At 39.4% G+C, this 25,338-nt stretch overlaps 1 protein-coding gene across 8 annotated transcripts in view; it reads right to left on the bottom strand.

The window, feature by feature from the left end:
* The window catches only part of UTRN (utrophin), a 538,889-nt gene that overhangs the window by 70,411 nt on the left and 443,140 nt on the right, over window positions 1-25,338 (bottom strand). For all 8 annotated transcript variants that reach the window (XM_043457450.1, XM_043457448.1, XM_043457451.1 and 5 more), the window contains 2 exons: window positions 5,836-5,897; window positions 4,129-4,203 (listed from right to left, as the gene is read on the bottom strand). In XM_043457450.1, the coding sequence (XP_043313385.1) occupies window positions 4,129-4,203; window positions 5,836-5,897 (137 nt within the window). The remainder of the gene's footprint in view (window positions 1-4,128; window positions 4,204-5,835; window positions 5,898-25,338) is intronic.

The raw sequence follows: 25,338 nt of genomic DNA, 5'->3' as shown, positions 1-25,338 counted from the left end.
TGTTCCCAATCAGAGCTATACTATCTTCTTCCAGGAATCTCCACCTTAATGCACGCAAATAAAGGTCTTGCCTTTTCATGACATAGAAATCCAGAGATGGTTAGATAGGAACACTGACTTAATGGGCATGAATTTGAGCAAACTCTGGGAGATAGTGGAGGACAGAGGAGTCTGCCGTGCTACAGTCCATGGGGTTGCAAAGAGTTTGACATGACACGAATTAGTGACTGAACAACAAGGCTGTTACTACCGTCCATAGATCACTAGTCTGTAACTCTCGAGACACCCTAACACTTTCTTTTCACTCTCTGCAATCTATCAAGTACCAAGTCCACCAGTCCTTAGTTCTCCCTCCTGCTCACAGATCTGTGTTCTCATCTCCCCTCCAACAATCAGCTTTCATCGTCTTTCACCTGAGCGCTTACTTGTCCTCTGTTCCCTTGGTACTTTGATCTCAGACATCGCCTAACACGTACACCCACGAGTGGCTCTATCTCCTAACTTACGCAAAACAGAAAGCATTCTATAGTATCTCAATCTATAAAGAAAATATCCAAATATCAAATATAACACTGTGAGAGTCTGAAGAACAAACAAGTGTCACATTAGAAAAGAACTGAATCTATGAGATGCAAAATCAGGAGTGACCTAATTTGGAGTAGAGTAGCCAAGAAAGCCTGCTTAGAGATGCATGACAGTTAAACTAGGACCTAAAAAGAAAGGGAATGAGCTCTTCAGGCAGGAGGAGCAGAAAACAGAGCTTGCCCTTTCAGCATCCTCTCGAACTACAAGGGTCCACTGTGGGCCATGATGAATGAGGAGGATGGAGAGACTGGCTGTGGTAAAGGCCATTCCATGCGGAGGGCAGCAAGGCTGTTGGAAGCAGGGGGGTTGTGTCTGAATTGACATTCCTTGAGTGTGGGAACAAAGTCTCTACTGTTTTATCCCCTGCCCAATCTGGAAGCCCAATAAATGAAAGAACAATGTTAGCAACGACAGCATGCCCTCTTGGTGAGGACACTATGATGGGCGGAGATTTACACAGAGAGAGACAACTGTTGATTCAAAGCAGGTGTTGATGCAGACGGCGCAATCCTCCTCACATTATCTGTCACACAAAGGCACGCGAGGGGCGCTTGATGGGAGAGAAAGTCGTTACAGGCCATCATAAAGTTCTGGAAAAGCTGGAGGCAGGTGGGATTAGCTTGTAAATGTTTCCAAAAGAAGTAAATTTTTAACAGCATTGGAAGGGAATAAAGGGTTGCAGACAACTGCAGAGGAAGGGTCAAGGCATTTCGAGTAAACGGAAAAGATGGGAGAGGAAGGAGCAGATTAATCATAAACAGGTGAGCTGGACCAGGAGTGCCAAGGACTCACTAGGAGCTCAATGGGGGCTGAGAAAGTGGAGGCCAGGTGGCCCTGAGGACATCACCTCGAACATTCGCAATCAAACACAACCCAGCCCATTTCTAAGTGAGCACCACTAAAGGTCATTTAGTTTAGAGGTGGGAGGCATGTCTCTTCTGCTCCTCTCCAGTTTGAAGGGATGAGTTGAAGGAGAGAGTTTTTTCTTTAGGACTCAGAGAACCCACAGAAGAAAACAAGTAAATGTGTTTAATCTGTTTATCTGCCCACAAGTATTACTGAAAACTGGACCCATGTTCACAGTGATACAAAGCCATCTCCTGTCAATGGAGAGGCTTCCCTGATAGCTCAGTTGGTAAAGAATCCGTCTGCAATGCAGGAGACCCTGGTTCAATTCCTGGGTCAGGAAGATCCCCTGGAGAAGGGAAAGGCTGCCCACCCCAGTATTCTTGGGCTTCCCTTGTGGCTCAGCTGGTAAAGAATTCACTCGCAATGCGGGAGACCTGGGTTCACTCCCTGGGTTGGAAAGATCCCCTGGAGAAGGGAAAGGCTGCCCACTGCAGTATTGTGGCTGAGTCATCTGCCCTCATTCTACAGCTCATCCGGCCTGAGAAGTCCTTCCAGGTCTGTCAGCTGGACACCAGACCTGCAGCTGAGCCTTTTTCAAAACTGCTGGTACCCTGGCCCGACTGAGCTCCCTGAAATCCCTTCTGCGTGCTCCCAATTCACTTCCTCTTCCCTTCCGGCTGAACATACAGATCACCAGAGTGCACAGGCTTTCTATTTGGGAACTGGTCATTCTGCCATCCTTGCTGTGACCGCTACAATCTGCCAATCATCGTTGGCGCTCTGAGGATGATGGGCTTCCAGGCCATGTCAGCCTCTTGTCCACTCCCTCACTTGGAGGTTTTTTTCAGCCCTTCAGACAGCTCTTCCACATGTAGCTTCCACCACATTAGTCACTCAGCTGGGTCCAACTCTTTGCGACCAGACTTGCGACCAGACTTGCCAGACTCCTTTGTTCATGGGACTGCATGGGACTGCATTGTCATTCCCTTCTCCGGGAGATCTTCCCAACCCAGGGACTGAAACTACATCTCTTGCATATCCTGCATTGGCAGGTGGGTTCTTTACCAGCTGAGCCACCAGGGAAGCCCAAACATAGCTTAAGTGTTTCTTATTCTAAAGCTTTGCCTTGCTATATTTTCTTGGAATGGTTCTACACATCTCTTTCCTCAACTCTCCTCATATAACCAGCTTAAACTGTACTTTTAATTTTTACTGACCTAGCAGATTTTTAACCTTAATATATCATTTCTAAGGGTAACCTGCAAAGCTTCACTGAATGGCCTAGACATACAACAACTGTTAACAAAAGGTAGCAACAAGAATATTTGGAATTATTCAAGTTATGCTGTTATAAGCATTAAGGCACATGTCACTTTCCATATTAACTACCTGATGAGGCCCAAAAGTTCTCTAAGTAGACTCAATCATTAAAGCAAAAGAATAGAAGCTATAGATAGAATCCAGGTAGCATGAATCTATACTCTGTTGCAAAGCATTCATATTGATACTTAAATTTAGGTTATGGGAGAAGGAATAATCCTTTAGTAAAACTATCATGTGTGTGTGTTAGTCCCTCAGTAGTGGCCGCCTCTTCACGACCCCATGGATTGCAGCCCACCAGGCTTCTCTGTCCATGAGATTTTCCAGACAAGGATACTGGAATGGGTTGCCATTTCCTTCTCCAGGGAATCTTCCCAACCCGGGTCTCCTGCACTGCAGGCAGATTCTTTACCAACTGAGCTAAAAGGGGAACCCAAAACTATCATAGATTACCATTATGAACATACACTCTACAGGTTAAAGTTCATATTGATAATATTAATTGTCTCAAGACACTGTGTTACATGAACACAGAGCTCTAAATGCACACAGAATTAGGGTGCTGGAGAAGACTCTTGAGAGCCCCTTGGACAGAAGGAGATCAAACCAGTCAATTCTAAAGGAAATCAACCCTGAATATTCATGGGAAGGACTGAAGCTGAAGCTCCAATACTTTGGCCACCTGATGTGAAGAGCTGACTTACTGGAAAAGACACTGATGCTGGTAAAGACGGAAGGCAAAAGAAGGGGGTGTCAGAAGATGAGATTGTTAGATAACATCACTGACTCAATGAACATGAATCTGAGCAAACTCTGGGAGATGGTGAAGGACAGGGAAGCCTGGTGTGCTGCAGTCAGTGGGGTCACAAAGAGTCAGACAAGACTTAGCGACTGAACGACAACAATGGTCAATTCAAATTTGGATCAGGAATATAATTTTTCAGTATTTCTTTATTATATGATTGCTCTGAATTAAACTGTTCCGAACCCCATGCTCCAAATGAATCCTACAGATGAATACAAAGTACTAAAAAGGCAATGATCTACTACTTCAATTCCTTGATTTAATCCTTTTAAATTGGGTGGCAGCATAATTTTTGAAAAAGCTTTTTATGTGACTCCTGTATTTTGGTTAATTTTGTTCTCCAACTGAGAATGGCGTATGTTCATTTGTTTTACTACTGCATGTTTGCTGATGGGGCGAATAGAGCATTCACAGAAACACAGCCAACTCCTTGAGTGAGGTACACTGAAAATCAGATTAACTCGACAAACACATCACCCTCTTCATTTATCTTTGTCTTAAAAGAAAAAAAAAAAACAAGAAAGGCAATCCAAACAACAGAGTGATTAAATCTGGCAGAATAAACTCACAACATAGTGCTTTTTGGAGTCTTCGGATTTTGATGGCTGTACGGTAGGCAGAGAAGCGTACGTTATTCAGGTCAGCTGAAATGGAAAATGGAACACATTCAAAAAGCGTGCTTAGGATTATTTAACTTACACTGAATGGCAAGAATATATCTGTTCACTTCAATGATGGAAAATCATTATGTCTTTTCACATGAAAAGGTCTTTTCCTAAAATCCACAGCGTTTACAAGAAAATAATCAAATGTTCATTAGAACCATGGTGAGATACTTTCCAAAGCAATGCTCTATAGATCTCAAGAAAGCATTTTCAAACAGGAAAAGGAGGGAAATGAGGAAAGGGAAACATGGCTTGTTGACTTTCCATGACTTAATAAATACATCACACCACAGGCTGCCTTCTCTACTGCTAAGAGGGATTCTCTTCCAGGGCATTTCCCCACAAGGGCAATCGGTTTTCTGCCACCTAGGCGTCCATCTCACTACTCACAAAGCACATCTTATGTCTGTGCTCCTTCTGTCCTGCTCTATTTGCTTCTTCCACCCTTTAATCAATCTGGTTAAAATTATACAATAATCAATATTCCAATCTTTAGAAATGATAGATTAACTCCAGTTAATAATACCATATTGCCTATTCAAAAGTTGCTAAATGAATAAATCTTATAATTCTCATCACAAGAAAAAGAATTATGTAACTATGTTTGATGATGGATGTTAACTAGACTTATCATGGTGATCATTTCACAATATATACAAATATCAAATCATTATGCCGTACACCTGAAATTAATGTAATGTTATATATTATCTTAATTTAAAAAAACCTGAAAGATTTAGCATCAAGTTGAGAAAAAAAGACACTGGGATTTCTTTCTTTGTCTCCTAGAGTATCCATAAGAGAAATTAGAAGAGTTAGTCTCTAATTCTTGACATTGGCGTGCTCATTTTACAAACTAAAACAATCCAATGGTTTGTCTTTTGCTTGTTCAACCTTTGCAATTGTCCTCACTCATCCAAGAGAAAGCTCACACAGAAGCCTGATATATAGAGAGATAAAAGGAGTGCCCCCTCCTTGCTGAAATGGCAGTGTGAATGAGAGCCTTGGGGTGCCACTCCCCTTCTCCAGTGGCACTTTAGATCCCCTATAAGGAAACTCTTTCAAAGCCACTGGAACGACCTAAGAGAAGCAGTAATAATAATCAGCTCACAGCCATAGTCTACTAGAAATCTACAATGTTAGGATTCTCATCTCATGTGTTCTCATGCATTTTTATTAAAGTGAATTTAGCTTTTAATGACTAGTTAGAATGAAATTAGACAAACTAATTTAATAATATTTACTAAATAAACAGTGAGCAAAAAGTAAATATGAAGCAGTGGATTACAGGCTGCTGTACTCTATTGTTTTGTTTTTACACAAAGCTGAAGCTTAAGATGATACAATATGAGGGAGGTAAAACCAATTACACTTCTTTTAAAATCAACCTTCTTGAATTCATGCTATTGTGAACCATACGTTCTCTTAAGAAAAGTAAAATCTGTTTACTGCATTGCCCTTAGAAATTCAACTGCTTTTACATGCCCATGACATGGTCCTTTAAACATAATATGCCACGTATGGAAAACTGGTGACTAGAGTCCATTTAAGAATATACAATTCTCAAGTTGTTGAAGTCAATTAATTACTATTAACTAAAATAACACTCACCAAGGGATTGAAAGAGTTCGGTCATTTTAGGATGATCCCAACAGGTTGTCTGTGTTTGATGACTAGGAAAAAATAATAATACATTTAAATAAAAGACTGTATAAAATAGTAATTGCTATACAGAAAATATGCAAACAGAATTCTTATTCAAATTTTTAAGAATACATACAAAATTATCCCCTTGATGGGTCACTCAGGCTTATTAATGTTTTGGCCAAAAAGCTTGTTTGGGTTTTTCCAGTTATTATTTAGCCCAGTTATTATTGTTCTGGCCAAAAAGCTCATCTGGGTTTTTCTGTAACATCTTATGGTAACCTGAATGAACACTTTGGCCAACCCAATACTTAGTATATGAAACAACATTAGATTTTTGCTTGAGCAATTATATATATAGATTATATATATGTAATTATATATATATATACAGACAGTATAGATGTATAAATATGTTTTATCTGTTTCAAAAAGAATTGCAACTAAAGATTAAAACCTAGGTATAAAATGTGACTGTCACGGACCCTGGAGCCTCAGGCTTGATGTAGCCAGACAGATGTAGGCTCCAAAATAACTGTACCTGTGTCCGGCTGATGTAGATTCTCATTTAGAATAAATTCTCTGAGAGCAGAAGTGCTCTGAAGAGCCGCTTAACTTTAGGAGTCCTAATCAAATTCCCAGAGAGGGAAATGAGGAGAACTGTGAATAACACCTGCATCACACAATCCACTGAGTCTTCCTCCTCTTTAACCTCGTCTAACCCTGTGGGGATCCACTCAGACCTCACACCCTTAGAGTACAAAGATTAGTACAAAGATGATCTTAAGTTGAAGACATCTGAGAGTCAACAAATGGAGAAAGAAGCTTTGTCAGAGCTTCCTTTATCTGACTTAAAGTAGTATCTTCTAGGAAACAAGGCTCTCCAAGAAAGTCTCTCCAAGAGAGTTTCAGGGCTATGAAAAAAACAGAAAAAAACACTCACACCTGCACAAACAAATACTGTCACAGACGTTCTTATCTCATGTTTGTTCTCCTCAAGAAACACGTGTGTTTCCTAAAGAAACCTGCTGGGTCTTCTCACAGGAGCCTTTCTCTACCCAATTCTTTTTCCCTACTGCACTGGGTACATAAGCCCTAAATGCCAACCACTTTTTTGAGTTACTCATCACTGTATGCAGACTGCATTCATAAATAAACTCTTTTCTCCTGCAAATTTGCCCTTTGTCACCTCAATTCACAGGCCTCCAATAACTGAACCTGAGAGAGTGGAGAAAAAGTTGTTTCTCTTCCCTGATACACTCTTCATGAACATCTATATTCTTCACTCCCCTTACATATGCATTTCTCTTTTGCTATTTTAATTTCATACTCTTCTTTCAGCCTCCTCCAGTTAGCCAGTATTTTTTATAAGTATTGAGCAGTTTTTTCTCATGATCCTTATCCTTTACTTTAAAAGCAAGTTTTTGTACTTCCTCTTTTTCAGTAACTTCCAAAACTAATTAGAAGTTTGGGGGAATAAGGTGAGGGTAATAGAGATCAATGCAGTGCTTAAATTAGGTTCCTTCTTTGTGTATATATGTGGTGAACAGCTCTTCAGTGGGTCAGTGGCCTTATTTAAAATAGTTTACTGTTCATTATCTAGGTCAGAATAGAGTAATAACATTTAATAGTACTCAAAAGACTTCGTAGATAACACTCAGTTCTTATAAAACTGTTTAGTAGGCTAAGTAAAGTCGCACAGTACGCAAGAGACAGTGATATTAAAATACTCATACAATCAAATGTCAGGGAAATTATTTTTAAAGCTTAAGTAATATATCAAGAAGTGAGGCATGTCACTGGAAAAAGAACATAATCAATGCTTTTGTACACAAGTAATAGAACTCCCAAATAACTCATACTTTGCTTCGAAAAAACATTTCAAGTTTAGATTTGAAATTGGGTATGTAAAATGTCCTAGAAATTTCAAAATCTCAAACAAAATAACATATGTTCAATGTGAAGGTCTATCTTAGGAAGAGTTAGAAAGTTGTCTGACTCCTCTACCTGGTTCCTGATACCAACGTGAAGGCAAATATCTCCAAATACTTTGCTACTAAACACCAACCAAATCATTCTACTCTTTGACTATCTAAATTATTCCAAAGGCCATGGAAAAAGTACCAAAGTTATGTGCCCTGAGGCTTTTTTTTACTGTTCATAGTGTGGCCTGTACTGAATTGAAATGCAAAATCTCAGATTCCTAAATCGACTGAATCAGAATCTTCATCTCATCAAAATCTCAAGTGATTCATATGCACATTCAAGAGAAGTACTGACCTAAAAGACTCCTAATACAAACGAAAGTAAAACATGAAAAAGATACCTCCAAATTTTGCTAATAAAACAACTTCCTCCCTATTACCAATAAGACTTTTAAAAGAAAAGGGAAGAAAAAGAATTAAAGAAGGATTTGCTGAAAATAGAGTGCAATCCAAAGAAATTCATCACAGGTTCCCAGTTTTTAAGAGAGCCTACTAGGATTCACTGGAGCTCTTGTCTCCTCCTTGGAGTAATTTCAATCCCCATGGCAACACTACTGCTTAGAGACAGACACCCCATCGTGAAGGACCAAACCAAGGCTCAAGAACCAAACTAAAACTATGAGTAATGCAGAGCCAAACTTTATACCTAAACAACAAACAGACACACACTTTCTCTAGAATCACAAGTGTGGTGCTTTGGCAAACAACCTCTATGGAACCACAAGGGAAAAATACCAGCAAGCAGTCAGACAGAGGACTGAGAAATCAGTGAGAACACCCGCCTGCTAATGGCTCTTTTTAGTGAAGCCACCACTAAGAGTTGAGGGAACACACACATTTGGCAAACAGATGGAGGGCGGGAAACGGCACCTCCCCTTGTGAATTCAATACCAGTTGATTCATTAGGCAGAACTGCCAACGCTGAATATAAACACAGCCTCTGGTTACAAAAGTAAAACTGCAGCTTACCAAACAACAGTTTTTTAAAAAAAGTAGTAGATGCAATTGACTGTTGGATTTTCTTTCATTCTTTTTTTTAAGTGGGGGGAGGGTTTTAAAGCAAAATCCACAATCAATCCAAAGGCTCAAAGTATTTGAACAGCTGCAGATTGCTCAGTTCATCCTGCCAAAATGCTCCCAGTCCTCCCAGAGGAGGCAACCAAAACAGAATAAAAGTAGCATTTTCCCCCCAAAATAACAACAGTTTAGGTTCTGGCCAATCTCAAATATGAAAGAGGAGTAGAATTTAATATTGTACAACTTGACAAACAATGAAACAAAATTCCAATTTTGTTACTAAAAATCCTCTTTTTAAGAGGGAACCAACACAGGGTCTAAGAATAAATGAAAAATAAAAAAAATCCACCAAAGCAGCAATTAGGAGTTAAGTTCAGATCATGTGATGCAAACAACAACGAGAATATGTGACATATAACTAAGCGGTGCCTAGCCTGCTCGCGTCAGGGAAAACTGTGAAGGCCTTTGATGTGGGTCAGAAATTAGTGAGTTATACACCTGTGTGGCTGCGATTATTTTTAAGCTATTTTAAACTCTACAAAATGAAGAAAACCGATAGTAATGCAAATGATTTTTTGTCCACAGAAATGCAAATTGTGTCCACTCGAATGCAACTGATTATTTTCCTGATGGATACTGACCAGTTTCTCAGCTTTGCATCCATTGTTAGTTCATTTCAGCATGCCTTACTTAACTATAAAGACTAATATTTAGTATTCTCCTTGGAACCTGCTAGAACTTTTTATCCATTCCCTTATTATTTAGTGAATGCTCTTTTTATATTTGTACAAGTCAAGATTTTCCACAGTTTAAATTTTTTTTCTATATTTAAATTTTAAAATTTTTAATTTTTTAATTGAGATACAATTCGTGGTGACTCAAGGATGAAAGAGCAGATAAAATCAAGGAGGTTCTTGGAATGCAAGAATGGAAAGACCAGACCGTTATCGCCTCCCCCCCATGTTGTAACTATTAATGGATTTCAGGTCTTCCTGAGCAGTATAACCTGTCTCCCCTCCTGCCCCATAGGGAGAAGGTATTTGTCTTACTCTTCCCCAACCCAGTACACATGCCTCATCCAGTTAGCAAATGACTTACAAGACCCCCATCCCACTCCTTGTACCCTGGGTATAAAAGTAGATTAAGGACCCCCACTCAATGTCGGTTCTCCCTAGAGTTGGCCCGCTGTTCTAACAGCATCTCCCATTCTAATAAACTTTATTTCCCTCTCATTCTGTCTCATATCTGGAAATTCTTCTCCAACCCACACCTGGACCATGACATAACGGACAAACAACACTTTGTAAGTTTAAGGTATACAGCATGTTGGTTTGATATATTTGTATACTGGAATATGATTACCACTATAGCATTATCTAACACCATTATCAGATCACACAATCATCATTTCCTTTTTTTGTGGTAAGAACATTTAAAGTCTAGTCTCAGCAACTTTCAAGTTTATCATACAGTGAAAGTGAAGTCGCTCAGTCATGTCTGACTCTTTGCGACCCCATGGACTATAGCCTACCAGGCTCTCTGTCCATGGAATTTTCCAGGCAAGAGTACTGGAGTGGGCTGCCATTTCCTTCTCCAGGGGATCTTGCCGACCCAGGGATCGAACCTGGGTCTCCTGCATTGCAGGCAGACACTTTACCGAGCCATCTGGAAAGCCCTTATCATACAGGATCAGTGTCTATAAATCCTGTACTGTGCATTAAATCTCCATTACCTAATTTTTAAAATCATCCTTCAAAACCTGGGACAGTCCTGGATTATACCTGCTGCTGCATATAATTATTAAAGTGTCCCTGTATCCATAAGTGTTCCAGTTGGGAAAACATATGACTCTATATTTTATGGACTTTGATGAAATATTAAACCAGTATGGTTAAAAAGTAGCATATGCTTCTAGCTATTATTATTCATAATGTGTTCTCACAAGCCACAGAAAGGTAAACACAAATAAGACTGTGCACCAATGAAGAGAACACAAAAACTGTTGGGCCACAACACTTGCCCAGTAGATAATATAGTGAATCAATAGCACTTTACACATAATGTCAATATGATTCTGATTTCTAGGCAAAGACTGCTCTGGGGAAGATATCTGTTGAACCCATTTGTTCTCATTAGAGTGGTCTCATTTTTTTCATCAAAACATGATAAGATGGGATGCTGGATATTCAAAACCCAACACACAAACACTTTCTTGTTACTTATCTATCCAATTTAATGTTTGAAACTGGATTTTGTGGGTTTGCTATTTATCATTCCATTCCAATTTTAATTATAAAGGCTTATAAGAGAAAAAGCTTCCCAAGTGGTGCAGTGGTAAAGAATTCACCTGCCAATGCAGGAGATGTAGGTTTGATCCCTGGGTTGGGAAGATCTCCTGGAGAAGGAAATGGCACCCCACTCCAGTATTCTTGGCCTGGAAAATTCTATGGACAGAGCAGCCTGGCGGGCTATAGTCCATGGGGTTGCAAAAAGTCAGACATGACTGAGTAACTAAGCACATACATAAGAGAAAAGAATTATCTTTAGGTGAGTTAGTTAATTAAAAATATAAAAGTAAAATATAAATATGTGTGAGAATATAACGCTCTGGCTAAGACAATCGCAGAAAGAGAAATACCCCGTCTTTGCGGTACACGTGTACATGTGTGCTCAGTTGTGTCTGACTCCTTGCAGCTCCATGGACTGCAGCCTGCCAGGCTCCTTTATCTATGGAATTTCCCAGGCAAGAATACTGGAGTGGGTTGCCATTTCCCACTGCAGGGTATCTTCCCAACACAGAGATCAAACCGGCGTCACTTGTGTCCCTTGCATTGGCAGGGAGATTCTTCAAGACTGCGACACTTGGGAAGCCCAATTGCTACACACAGTGAAACTTAATACACTAGGTGAGGATATGTAACATTCATTACAGTAATGGCCTATTATTTGAATGTGCAATTTGTACCAAGTACTCTCCTAAACTCTTTCTATATGTAAACTCAAAACCAAATAATAATTCTATGAGTTTGGGGCCAATATTATCCCCACTTTACAAATAAATGAACCCAGGAAAAACTTAGATAACTTGTTCAAGGTCATAGTTTGTAAATAGTAGAAAGGGAATTTGAACCCAGATGGTCTGATTTTAAGCCTGAGTTCTTAATATGGATGTGTACTTGCACATTGAGGTTTTAAAATATTTCTGATGAAGCTGTCTAAATTTGAGTCCGAGGTCCATCATTATAATCATTACAAACAACCTCATCTCCCTTGCTTCTCTCACTCCTGGCAAAACCCAAGCATGGATCAGCTCAATTACTTGCCTTCTCTGGACCAGAGCAGCTGTGCATGAATACAGCTGGAGAAAATCACTCAACAGACTGATTTTACTTTAAATGTTTAACTTCAAACCTCAAATGTCCAAGTGCTGGCAAATGCACTGCATTCCCTAATAAAGTGCTTCCCAGAGCCCAAGGCAACAATTACCACCGCCATCTCACTCCCCAAACCTAAGTAATTTCCCTGCCTGTCTTAGTATCATTTAACTCGATCTCACACTTTATTGAAAAAACTAAAAACCATCACACTAGAATTTCTTCATCTTCCCACCTCTAAATCAATAAGCTTCCCTCCATCTGCCATATTATCTGCTTTCCCCTTTTTTAAAATGAGGAGTGACCCCTTCTCCTATGAAAGGCCAATTCTTCCCAAAGATTTCTAAATAACTCTTGTGCTGATTATCAACTCCTCTCAGCAAGACTAGGTTCAGAATGCAGATGCAGAAGGGTTGGCCATTCTTATTCTCAACCTCTCTCTCTCTCTCTCTCTCACACACACACACACACACACACACACTCACTCACTCATAACCCTATCTTGAATCTGCATTTTCTGCCACCTAGGACCCCTTTTGTCTTCTTTACAGATGAAGTTTTCAAATGAATAGTCCACATCCTCCGGATTCATTCAGGACTTAAGTCACTTTATTTGGATTTTAACCTCACTCCACCCAAACTGGTCCTGTCAGAATTATCAAGGCACTCCATGTTGTCGAGTGGAATGCCTGCTTTTCTGTCTTCAGCTCATTAGACCTCTCCTCATAAGCAAAGAGAAATAGGGTAGAGGCTTCAGAAGTAAGTTATCCAGTGTAGTAAACACTGAGAGAAGCTATGTAAAAAACAGAATATCCTGAATGAAGTTGATGTAGGCAAAATGTACGCTATTTGGACACCTTCTTTACATATACAAGTTATATGTAGGGATCAAGTAGAGCTCCCAAGTAATCAAATTTGCATTCAGGTGACAAAAGCATAAATACTAAAACACATTTTGGCAACCTCATGTGATATCATTTATCTGAGTAATATCTTTTTAAAGATCAAAGAGGTGACATTTTGGAATTTATAATCCCCTCAATCTTGGTTTCATCATGCATGAATATACGAAGAATATGGAATACACCTGTCATAACGTTGATTCATACTTTGTGTGCATGCTTGTGCGTTTGTGTGTGCTTGTGTGTGTGACTAGGGTTGAGCGGACTTGGGAGGAGACAGGACAGTAGATTAGGATGCTGTGTGAGGGTAAACATATTTGTTTCTCTAGTTATATCTAACTTCTTAAATCTTCACTGATACTTTCTACCATTCTCTAAGCTTTTAAAGGCATAAAATCCAGGATTATAGTTTTGGAAATCTAAGAATAAATCTAAGGGGGAAAAAGTATGAATGTCAACATTTCAAGAAAAAAAAAGAAAGCCTTTCTGTTCAAAATCCAAATAAGATATATGATCCCATGGATGTCATACAACCATAAAAAATGCCATTTGTTTGTCATGATAATGAAGACATAGCTGTAAACAATGGATAATCTCTTGAATTCAATTATAAAATGCTATTACAAAGAAACAATAAACTCAAAATGGAGTCACTTGTGCTAAACCCCACCAAGACTTAATACCTAACCCAACTGCAGTTTCACCCTCTCCCAGGAGTGGAATAAACCATTAGTCTGAAATGTCCTGGTCAGCACTTGTGAGGGAATCTATATAAGAAGACTCTTACATTCCCTTCCCCATAAAATAAGATGACCTGGCCTGAAACAATCCTTTCTTTTCTTTGGCTAATAACTTCCTTGTTATCAGCTCCTTCCTTTCCCTCCAGTTTCTATAAAAGCCTTCCATTTTGTACAGTTCCTTGAAGCTGCTTTCTATTTACTAAATGGGATGCTGTCCACTTCATAAATTGTTGAATAAAGCCAATTACATGTGTACATTTACCTAGTTGAATTTTATTTTTTTAAAATGCACTTAAAAGTTCTCTCACGCATAGGAGTAGGCTCAAAGACACCAGCAGGTAAAGAGCTATACAGAAGCAGAGGCTACAGAATACCCCAAAATACACGTGTCAGCACCCCACGCATGGATGATGGAACAGTAAGACAAGGTTTGTTTGCGTGTGTTTAAGTAAAGTCGTAGGATTAATGACCAAAGTGGATGTGCCTGGGTGTGAGGGGAGATACAGGAGAGACAGGTGACAATGGTCTTAAGGCAGTGGAAGACTGACTGCAAGAATAAAACACTTGACAAATGCAAGAGAGCCTCCACTTTGGTGATATCTCTACGTCAGCCCAGAACTCAAAGGAAGCCCCGACCTCACCCAACTCTACCCTCCTGTCTCTTTAAGCCCTCAAACTAGGGAGAATCAGACCATCAACCAACACATAACCAACAGAAGACCCACAGGTCATCTGGGGGGCACTGGCCCTGCTGTGTCTGCCCTTGCCTGAGGATGTTAACCTCAGGTTTCTGCTCCTACCAGAGTTCAATTTATTGTTGTATCCTTTAAGTTCTGTTTTTCAAAGCTGAACGTGTATCATTTGGTTTTTTAAACAGAACTATTTTTTCTCTTTCACATTTATTTTTATTTTTTCAAAGATTTTTTTTTTAATGTGGACCATTTTTAAAGTTTTTATTGAATCTGTTACCATATGGCTTCTGTTTTACGTTTTGGTTTTTTAGCCCCGAGGCATATGGCATCTTAGCTCCCAAGGACCCATACCCCCTGCACTGGGAGGCAAAGCCTTAACCACTGGACCATGAAGATAGTCCCATTTCACATATATCTTAAATGAGAAATTAATTCTAATTTTTACTATAGGGTTGTATTGAATCTTTTACTGTTATCATTTCAGGTTATAATCAATACAGATAAAGATACTCTATTTATTTCACAGTTTATTTGATCATTATTACTTCTGCATCTTTGCTAATTGTAGTGACTATTTAAAAAATTGAATCATTACAAATTCAAGTTCAATATCATTTTTTTTTCCTTCCCTTAATGATCCCTCAGTGATCCTTCCTATGCTATATGGTAAGCCTTTATTAATTGCTTCCCTGACCCTAAAAATCAAAATGTACAGTACAACTGATGGTGCTGTTATAAATCAATGAAGCTGAGTAATCCAGAAGATTCCAAGCCAAAATTCCACTTCATGGTTATAATATCTCTGGCACCAGCAACGCATGGATGAATGACAGGAAAGATATCTTCTCAAGTCCTGAACTAGTCAATATATTTCTAAGACAATGTCAATTCCACCTAAATCATCTCAAGAAACTACTTACACTGGTAAGTACTCCAGAAGGTGCCCATTTGGGGCTGCTGCGGAGCAGGCAGTCTGCTGCTTAGTTTTCGAGTGAGCTAAGCTTCACTCCTTTGTCTGAAGCTGCCCCCAAGCCCAGGAGGTTAAGTGATCCCAAGGTACTTCATTCTCTCATAAAGCAAATTCATTCTTACCTCCTCATCAGCAGATTTGGCCCAGTGAGTTTTAAATATTTTATTTTCAATAAAAATAAAGTCACAGATCATTTCTTGTAAAACCAGACTCTCTAGGACATTCTCTTATATTTCTATTTCATTTATTTCTTTATCATCAAAATCAAAAACACAAGCCCCATTTCTGGAAAGAGACTCAAAGCATGTCCCAAGATTTCTCCACTTAAAATTCTGGAACCAAAAAGACACCCTTTCCCATCCTGATGAAGGAGGAGAGAGATGAAGGCTGCTTTGGGAAGCCTTTCAGAGAGAATTGTATCTTTCATTGTTAGAAATATCTTTGTTGTGGATTTATTTTGCTTTGGGATGAGCTTCCTTAACCTTTAAAGATAAAACGTTTTATGTTAATTTCTTTTTTGATGTTATACCTTTGTTAGCTGTGAGTTCCTGGTGAGGCTGGATATTTGAATCTCCCAAGCTGCCACTCCTCTCTGCTCTTATTAAAGGGAGAAATATTTCACCTACATCATCTAAGCAGGGTTCACAATTCCTTTAAAGAAATAAGCATTAATTCTCTCCTTTAGACTGTACATACATAATGAGACAAGTATATACAGTTTATGCAAATAAATTGCATGACTGCTGTAAAGAACAACTACTTGCTCTCCAAGATTTCATTTACAACTATAAACTTCACCTTTTTTTCTAGGAATTGATGAATTAGGGCAGCAGAGGGTGCCCTTGGGAGGCAAGAAAGGGGTCCAAAACAGTACTGCAGGATTACCCATAATGAACACAAGGATGGAAAAGGAAAACATAAAAGAGGTGTAATAAATGGAGGGAAATCTTGATTTAGACCTATTCATAAGGAGGCTTTAGAAAAGGCAGAGACTGCAAGGTAGTGGTATTTGTAGCTGAAGATTCATTTGTTCTGGTGAATACATTGTAAGATTAAGGAATGTCAGCTGTAGGGAAGGTGACAGGTATTATCTACATAATCAGAGATGACTAAAGTCTTCATGTTAAAGTTGGGTGTGACTACATTAGAAAGAATTAAACTTTGTACTTTAGATTCTAATGGGGAAAATAAAGCTATAGAACTGAGCTGTGAGCTTGAAGCTGTCATAAAGAGCAGAATCATCATCATCTGTACCAAGACTAAGGCTTACATGTGGGGTGTAGAGAAGCCACTGCAGAGAGAGAGGAAAGCTCTATTTCCTAACTACCCCTCGTGAAATTCTACGAACCAGGATGGCTTACTTAACAAGCTAAATAAGGTGGAGCAGCAGCTATGCTAAAAGCCCCAGGGGACCTACAAGCCAGCTTTGCTGGCCATGCTCCTCACAGATGGAAATCACCCCAGTGTCAGAAACCTCCAGACCCTGTGCATGAGAAAAAGTAGAGGAGGGCCAGACAGTCTTCTCCCCACCACCTCCGAACAGTCCCCATCCCACTGGCAGGGCCGTGGCGAACGACATTCGCTGCCTACAGAAGAGCACCTTAGTCTATTGTCAGACCACAGTGTGAACTTTCCTTAATCATATATTGTTGCTGAATTGTGTTCAGCACTTTTGCGACGCCACGGACTGTAGCCCTCGGGGCTCCTCTGTCTGTGGGATTTCCCAGGCAAGAATACTGGAGTGGGTTGCCATTTCCTTCTCCAAGAGATCTTCATGACCCAGGGATTGAGCTTAGAGGATGCCAGTTCAATCAACAGGCGGATTCCTTACTACTGAACCCCTAGGGAAGCCCTAATCATACATCAGGCCTACTGAAAATAGCTTATGGAGAATCCTATGGAAAAGGCAAAGTGCAGCCTGGAAGAAAGCAAGGCCTTACGCTAAGACAGCCCTGAACTTCACTGTTGACACATAGCAAGTGCACAATAGATGGTAACCAGTCTACAGTATTTAAGAAAGGATGTTTGCTCCTAATTTCTCCACTTGACTGCATTCCCTAAATATAATCTTTCATCCCACCCCAATTTTCAATGTACTAAAAATTTCTGTTCTCTCCCTCTTCTAATACAGAGAATAAGAGGCAGTAAATGCATACCTGTCAAGGATTCAGGCACTGGAGTTTGAATGGCAGCTCTGACATTTACCAGTTATGTGATCTCAAGCAAGTTATGTGTGTACTTAGGATTTAAGCCTTGTCTATAAATGGGGGTAATGATAGTACCTATGGGCTTCCCATAGCTCAGCTGGTAAAGAATTTGCCTGCAATGCCGGATACCTGGGTTAGATTCCTGGGTCGGGAAGATCCCCTGGAGAACCTGGAAAATCCCATGGACAGAGGAGCCTGGTGGGCTAGAGTCCGTGGGGTCGCAAGAGTCGGATACAACTAAGTGACTAAACCACCACCATAGTACCTATACTTCACTGGGCTACTGTGAGAATTAAAAGAGATAACCCAGGCACAGGCATTGGCTAGCAAGTTAATATTCAAAACATATCATTTATTACAATGATCATTATTATCACCCTCTATGACTATGAATTAATATTATTACTTCTGCATCAAAAAGAGAAGAAATGAGTTTTACATGATAATTATGACATATTAAGAAAATTCAACTCAAGGCTTTTATTCACCGTTCCCTTTATACCTGAAACTCTGTGGATGTTAACTTTTAGTTGAGGAAATGAACAACTTGTACAAAGCACAATGCAGAGCCAAAAATTCACAAAGAAAGAGATCTTGATTTTACAGTATTATTGTACACTGTGAAGGCAGCAAGAGCCATTTCAAATTTTCTTAAATTGATGAGTTGGCATTGGACTATAGTAGAAAAGAAAAATAATTAGATCAGCTCTGGAAAGTCTACCTTATAAGCAGCAAGTATCATTTAAAGATATCAGCTTCAACTTAAGATATGAACAGAGGGATTTATACTATACAGATTCTTACAGTTCAGATCTATATCCTATCTTTTTCTAGAAACAAATAAGTCTTGGAACCATGGCAGTTCACCTCAAAATATTAATAGAGAGAAAGAAATGCATTGAGGAACCACCCAAGGATGTTTTAACTAACCTATAAAATTAAAATACAAAATAAAAACAACTTGTCCCTCGTATTCTCTGCCAACTTTCTTACTCTAGCATTAGAATACATAAAACTGTATACTTAAATACTGAAAATATTTAATATTTCTACTGGAATATTACTTTCTTGTTGGTCAAATTAATATATTTTAGTATGTTCCAGGAAGCTCTAGTTGCGTGACAATCATGTAAAACATGTTTCTAACATTTTTCTTCTACTTACTTGTGCAACCATGCAAAGGGAAGTATATATTAAAATCCTTTTCATTCATCATTTACTTATTAATTTATATGGGAAATAAATTTTGTTTTCATAATAATTTTTCATCTGGAAACACTGGCCTACATAACTTTATCTCTAGTGATTGATGTTCCTTCTTTATGAGGTCTAAATAAACTGTTAGGTTTCACAACAGAGCAAGTAATGGGGAACAGTCTGGTTGAACAAGTTTTCTAAATATAAGAGAATTCATTCTATATACACAGGCAGAGTTTGAAATATTTGAAAATTCTAAGACATTTAACACTAAAAATTTAAAATACTTAAGAAAACACAATCTTTCACTAACGGCATTCAAAATATTTCAGGATGCTACAATCCTACAGGCCACATTAAAAATATGGGCCATCAATGTGTTATACTTATTTTGAAATGCTAGTTATGCACCCTAGCCAATAAAATGCCAGAGAAACCAGCCTTCACTTTACCTGCCTGCCCTGTAAGAACTTGTAGACTGGGCAAGGAAACGATTCTGCTAGATTCTCCCCAAATTATAAAAATATTGATCTAGTGAAATTCTGACTTAGACAATGTAATGCTCAGGCACATTTAATTGACATGAACATACAAAAATTCCTTTTCATTTAAAACATTTTTATTCTTATTTGCTGCAAAAGTCAAAGAAAGGGGATGTGCTCTCAGAGCCTTCTGAGAGAAACACAGCCCTGCAAACCTTGATTCCAGCTCAGGGAGACATGCATGAAAATTTGTTACAGTAGCAATAGAAAACTAATACATGTACCATACATACAAAATCTAGAAGTCCATACAAATACAGTCCATACAGTCCATGCTGTAACAAATTCTCATCCATGTCTCCCTGAGTTGGAATCAAGGTTTGCAGGGCTGTGTTCCCCTTGGAAGGTTCCGAGAGCATATTGCCTTTCACAGCTTCTAGAAGCTGCCTGAATCCCTGGATCATGCCCACTTCTACATCCTTATATGACCTAACCTATTCTCTTCCAGGGGTCAGGAAGTGGGCATCTGTATATGGCCAGATTCTGCCTACTTCAGTATGTCACATTTATATCAAGACCTGTAATATTCAAGTCAATATTCACCAAGCAAATTAAAATTCTCTAATACTATAACTATCATTATTATCATGTGGAATAAAAACTAAAATGACACATTTGAATTAGATGATCACATTTTCTCTTTTTTTAATTGGAGCAAAACTGCTTGACAATGTTGTGTTAGTATCTGTTATACAATGATGTGAATCAGCTATATATACACACATATGTCCCCTCCCTCTTGGACCTCTCTCCCATCCCCTCGCCACCCCACCCATCTAGGTCATCACAGAGCACACATCTGAGCCTCCCAACCTAAACATCCAGACAGAAAAATGAATATAGAAAATATGGTACAGAGGAAGAGGATGGGGAGACCACTTTCTCCCCAACAAATTCATCAAAAGATCATTTAAACGCTGAGCAAATACCACAAAACAACTTCTGAACCCTGGCGGGGGACACCAGGCACCCAGAAAGGCAGCCCATTGTCTTCAAAAGGAGGTAGGATAAAATATAAAAGATAAAAAGAGAGACAAAAGAGTTAGGGACGGAGACCATCCCAGGGAAGGAGTCATAAAAGAGGTTAAGTTTCCAAACACCAGGAAACCCTCTCACTGGCGGGTTTGTGGAAAGTTTTGGAATCACAGAGGGCAGCATAACCGGGAGGAAAAAGTAAACAAATAAAACCCACAGATTATCCGCCTAACTGCAACTCCCAGCGGAAAAGTAGCCCAGGGGCGTTGAACAGGGAGGTGCAGGCCGAATTGCTCAGGGTAAGGACCGGGCCTGAATGCCCTAAGGACAATCTGAGGGAGCTAATGTGAGATAGCAACCCAAACTGTGGGAGAGCCAGAGAGATAGAGACAAAAAAAAAAAAAGGAAAGAGAGAGAGAGAGAACTTTCCTGCAAAAAGCTCTAACCTAAGGCATTGTTGGTCTGCTCACAGAACAAAGGACTGAGTGAATACCAGAGGAGAGCTAGCCAGCAGCAAACCAGCCCATCCCCTACTGGAGGCAGGGAGGCAGCCAGAGCCCGAAGGCAAGGGGCAACTCGGCCCTAGAGACGGCATCCTCTACCAAACTGCGAGCAGGCTCCCAGTTGCTAACTGAGTCTTCCTGGGATCCTGGATGGTTGACATCTGCCAGGAGGATCACAGCCAGAGATCAGCTCCCCAGAGGAGAAGCAGGACACACCTGAGATGGCGCTCCCACTGCGCCCCCGGGAAACCGAGAGGCTGGGACCAGGGAGGTGATAAGATGCTCCACTCCACCTGGGGAGTGTGCGCTCACCAAGCACCTGGTCACCTGAGCTGCTCGGACCTGGGGAGGGCACAAAACGCAGGCCTAACCGAGTCTGTGCCTTTGTGGAGTACCCGAGAACCTGAACCTGAGCAGCTTAGACCTGGGAAGTGCACGCAATGCAGGGCCTGATTTAGACAGTTTCTGCAGAGCAACCTGGAGCCTGAGCAGTGTAGACTGGGAAAGCACACAAACCATGAGCAGGGGCAAACCCAGTGTGGCCCAGACACCGCAAGCACTCCCCACACATGCCAGTGATATTTGTTTGCAGTGCTTCTCCACCCCACAGCACAATTGAACAAGTGAGCCTAAATAAATGACCACCTTCGCCCCCTTGTGTCAGGGTGGAAGTTAGATACTGAAGACACTTGCAAACAGAGGAAGCCAAAATAAACAAAGAAGAGAGAACCGCTTTGTAAGTGACAGGTGCAACAGATTAAAACCCCTGTAGTTAGCATTGACTCCATTGGAAGGGACCTATAGACCTTGAGAAGAAGTATAAGCTGGAACAAGGAACTATCTGAAACGGAACTGACCCCACACTGCCCTCAACAGCTCCAGAGAAATTCCTAGATATAATTTACTATTATAATTTTTAATTTTTTTAAAAAATTTTTAAGTTCTTTATTACTCCTTTAATTTTCATTTTTAACCTACTATTACCTTGCAAAAAAAAGGCCCTATTTTTAAAGCAAATTTCATATTTTTTTAATAACTTTTGCAATTTTGTTTTGTTTTTTGAATATTATATTTTTGAGAGTCTAAACTCTACTCTAGATTTTTAATCTTGGCTTTTTGGTATTTTTAATCAATTTTGTACCTTTAAGAATCCAATCTTTAGTACCCATTTTTACTTAGGAGTGTGATTACTGACTTGATTACTCTCTCCCCTTTTGACTCTCCTTTTTCTCCGCCAGATCACCTCTATCTCCTCCCTCCCGCTTCTCTTCTCTACTTAACTCTGTGAATCTCTTTGGGTGTTCCAGGCTGTGGAGACCACTTAGGGAACTGATCACTGGCTAGATTGGTTTCTCTCCTTTTGACTGCCCCTCCTATCCTCCTGGTCACCTCTACCTCCTCCCTCCCTCTTCTCTTCTCTATGGAACTCCGTAAACATCTCTGAGTGTTCCAGACTGTGGAGAGCAAACAGGTAATTGATTACTGACTAGACTGCTCTCTCCCCTTTTGATTCTCCCTCTTTTCCTCCTGGTCACCTCTATCTCCCTCCTCCCTCTTCTCCTCTCCATGTAACTATGTGAACCTAGATCAAGGGCAGGAGGAGAAGGGACAACAGAGGATGAGATGGCTGGATGGCATCACCCACTCAATGGACATGAGTTTGGGTAAATTTCGGGAGTTGGTGATGGACAGGGAGACCTGGCGTGCTGCGGTTCATGGGGCTGCAAAGAGTCGGACATGACTGAGTGACTGAACTGAACAGGAAGAAAAACTATTAAAAATACAAACATATGGAGGCTAAACAACACACTTCTGAATAACCAACAAATCACAGAAGAAATCAAAAAAGAAATCAAGATATGCATAGAAACGAATGAAAATGAAAACACAACAATCAAAAGCCTATGGGATAGAGTAAAAGCAGTGCTAAGGGGAAGGTTCATAGCAATACAAGCCTACTTCAAGAAATAGGAGAAAAATCAAAGAAATAACCTAACTCTACACCTAAAGCAACTAGAAAAAGAAGAAATGAAGAACCCAAGGGTTCGTAGAAGGAAAGAAATCATAAAAATTAGAGCAGAAATAAATGAAAAAGAAACAAAGGAGACCATAGCCAAAATCAACAAAGCTAAAAGCTGGTTCTTCGAGAAGATAAATAAAATAGACAAATCATTCACCAGACTCATCAAGAAAAAAGGGGAGAAGAATCAAATCAACAAAATTAGAAGTGAAAATGGAGAAATCACAACAGACAACACAGAAATACAAAGGATCATAAGAGACTACCATCAGCAACTATATGCCAATAAAATGGACAACTTGGAAGAAATGGACAAATTCTTAGAAAAGTATAACTTTCAAAAACTGAACCAGGAAGAAATAGAAAATCTTAACAGACCCATCACAAGTACAGTAATCGAAACTATAATCAGAAATCTTCCAACAAACAAAAGCCCAGGACCAGATGTCTTCACAGCTGAATTCTACCAAAAATTTAGAGAAGAGCTAATACATATCCTACTCAAACTCTTCCATAAAGTTGCAGAGGAAGGAAAACTTCCAAACTCATTCTATGAGGCCTCCATCACCCTAATACAAAACCAGACAAGGATGCCACAAAAAAGAAAACTACAGGCCAATATCACTGATGAACATAGATGCAAAAATCCTTAACAAAATTCTAGCAAACAGAATCCAACAACATATTAAAAAGATCATACATCATGACCAAGTGGGCTTTATCCCAAGGAAGCAAGGATTCTGCAATATTCACAAATCAATCAATGTGATACACCACACTAAAAAATTGAAAGATAAAAACCATATGATTATCTCAATAGACGCAGAAAAAGCCTTTGACAAAATTCAACACTCATTTATGATTAAAACTCTCCAGAAAGCAGGAATAGAAGGAACATACCTCAACATAAAAAAAGCTATATATGACAAACCCACAGCAAGCATTACCCTCAATGGTGAAAAATTGAAAGCATTTCCCCTAAAGTCAGGAACAAGACAAGGGTGCCCACTCTCACCACTACTATTCAACATAGTTTTGGAAGTTTTAGCCACAGCAATCAGAGCAGAAAAAGAAATAAAAGGAATCCAGATTGGAAAAGAAGAAGTAAAACTCTCACTGTTTGCAGATGACATGATCCTCTACACAGAAAACCCTAAAGACTCCACCAGAAAATTACTAGAGCTAATCAATGAATATAGTAAAGTTGCAGGATATAAAACTACCACACAGAAATCCCTTGCATTCCTATACACTAATAATAAGAAAACAGAAGGAGAAATTAAGGAAACAATTTCCTTCACCACTGCAACGAAAAGAATAAAGTACTTAGGAATAAATCTACCTAAAGAAATAAAAGACCTATATATAGAAAACTATAAAACACTGATGAAAGAAATCAAAGAAGACACAAATAGATGGAGAAATATACCATATTCATGGATTGGAAGAATCAATGTAGTGAAAATGAGTATACTACCCAAAGCAATCTATAGATTCAATGCAATCCCTATCAAGCTACCAAAGGTATTTTTCAGAGAATAGAACAAATAATTTCACAATTTCTATGGAAATACAAAAAACCTTGAATAGCCAAAGCAATCTTGAGAAAGAAGAATGGAACTGGAGGAATCAACCTGCCTGACTTCAGGCTATACTACAAAGCTACAGTCATCAAGACAGTGTCGTACTGGCCCAAAGACAGAAACATAGATCAATGGAACAAAATAGAAAGCCCAGAGATAAATCCATGCACCTATGGACACCTTATCTTTGACAAAGGAGGCAAGAATATACAATGGAGAAAAGACAATCTCTTTAACAAGTGGTGCTGGGAAAACTGGTCAACCACTTGCAAAAGAATGAAACTAGAACACTCTAACACCATACACAAAAATAAACTCAAAATGGATTAAAGATCTAAATGGAAGGCCAGAAACTATAAAACTCCTAGAGGGAAACATAGGCAAAACATTCTCTGACATAAATCACAGCAGGATCCTCTATGACCCACCTCCCAGCGTAATGGAAATAAAAGCAAAAATAAACATATGGGACCTAATTAAACTTAAAAGCATTTGCACAATGAAAGAAACTATAAGTAAGGTGAAAAGACAGCCTTCAGAATGGGAGAAAATAATAGCAAATGAAGCAACTGACAAAGAATTAATCTCAAAAATATACCAGCAACTCCTATAGCTCAATTCCAGAAAAATAAGCAACCCAATAAAAAAAATGGACCAAAGAACTAAACAGACATTTCTCCAAAGAAGACATACAGATGGCTAACAAACACATGAAAAGATGCTCAACATCACTCATCATCAGAGAAATGCAAATCAAAACCAC

The sequence above is a fragment of the Cervus canadensis genome, chromosome 33 (assembly GCF_019320065.1).
Source record: "Cervus canadensis isolate Bull #8, Minnesota chromosome 33, ASM1932006v1, whole genome shotgun sequence".
Lineage (NCBI taxonomy): Eukaryota > Metazoa > Chordata > Mammalia > Artiodactyla > Cervidae > Cervus > Cervus canadensis.
Note: the sequence above shows the minus strand (reverse complement) of the source record. Positions and strands in the feature narration are given on the sequence as shown.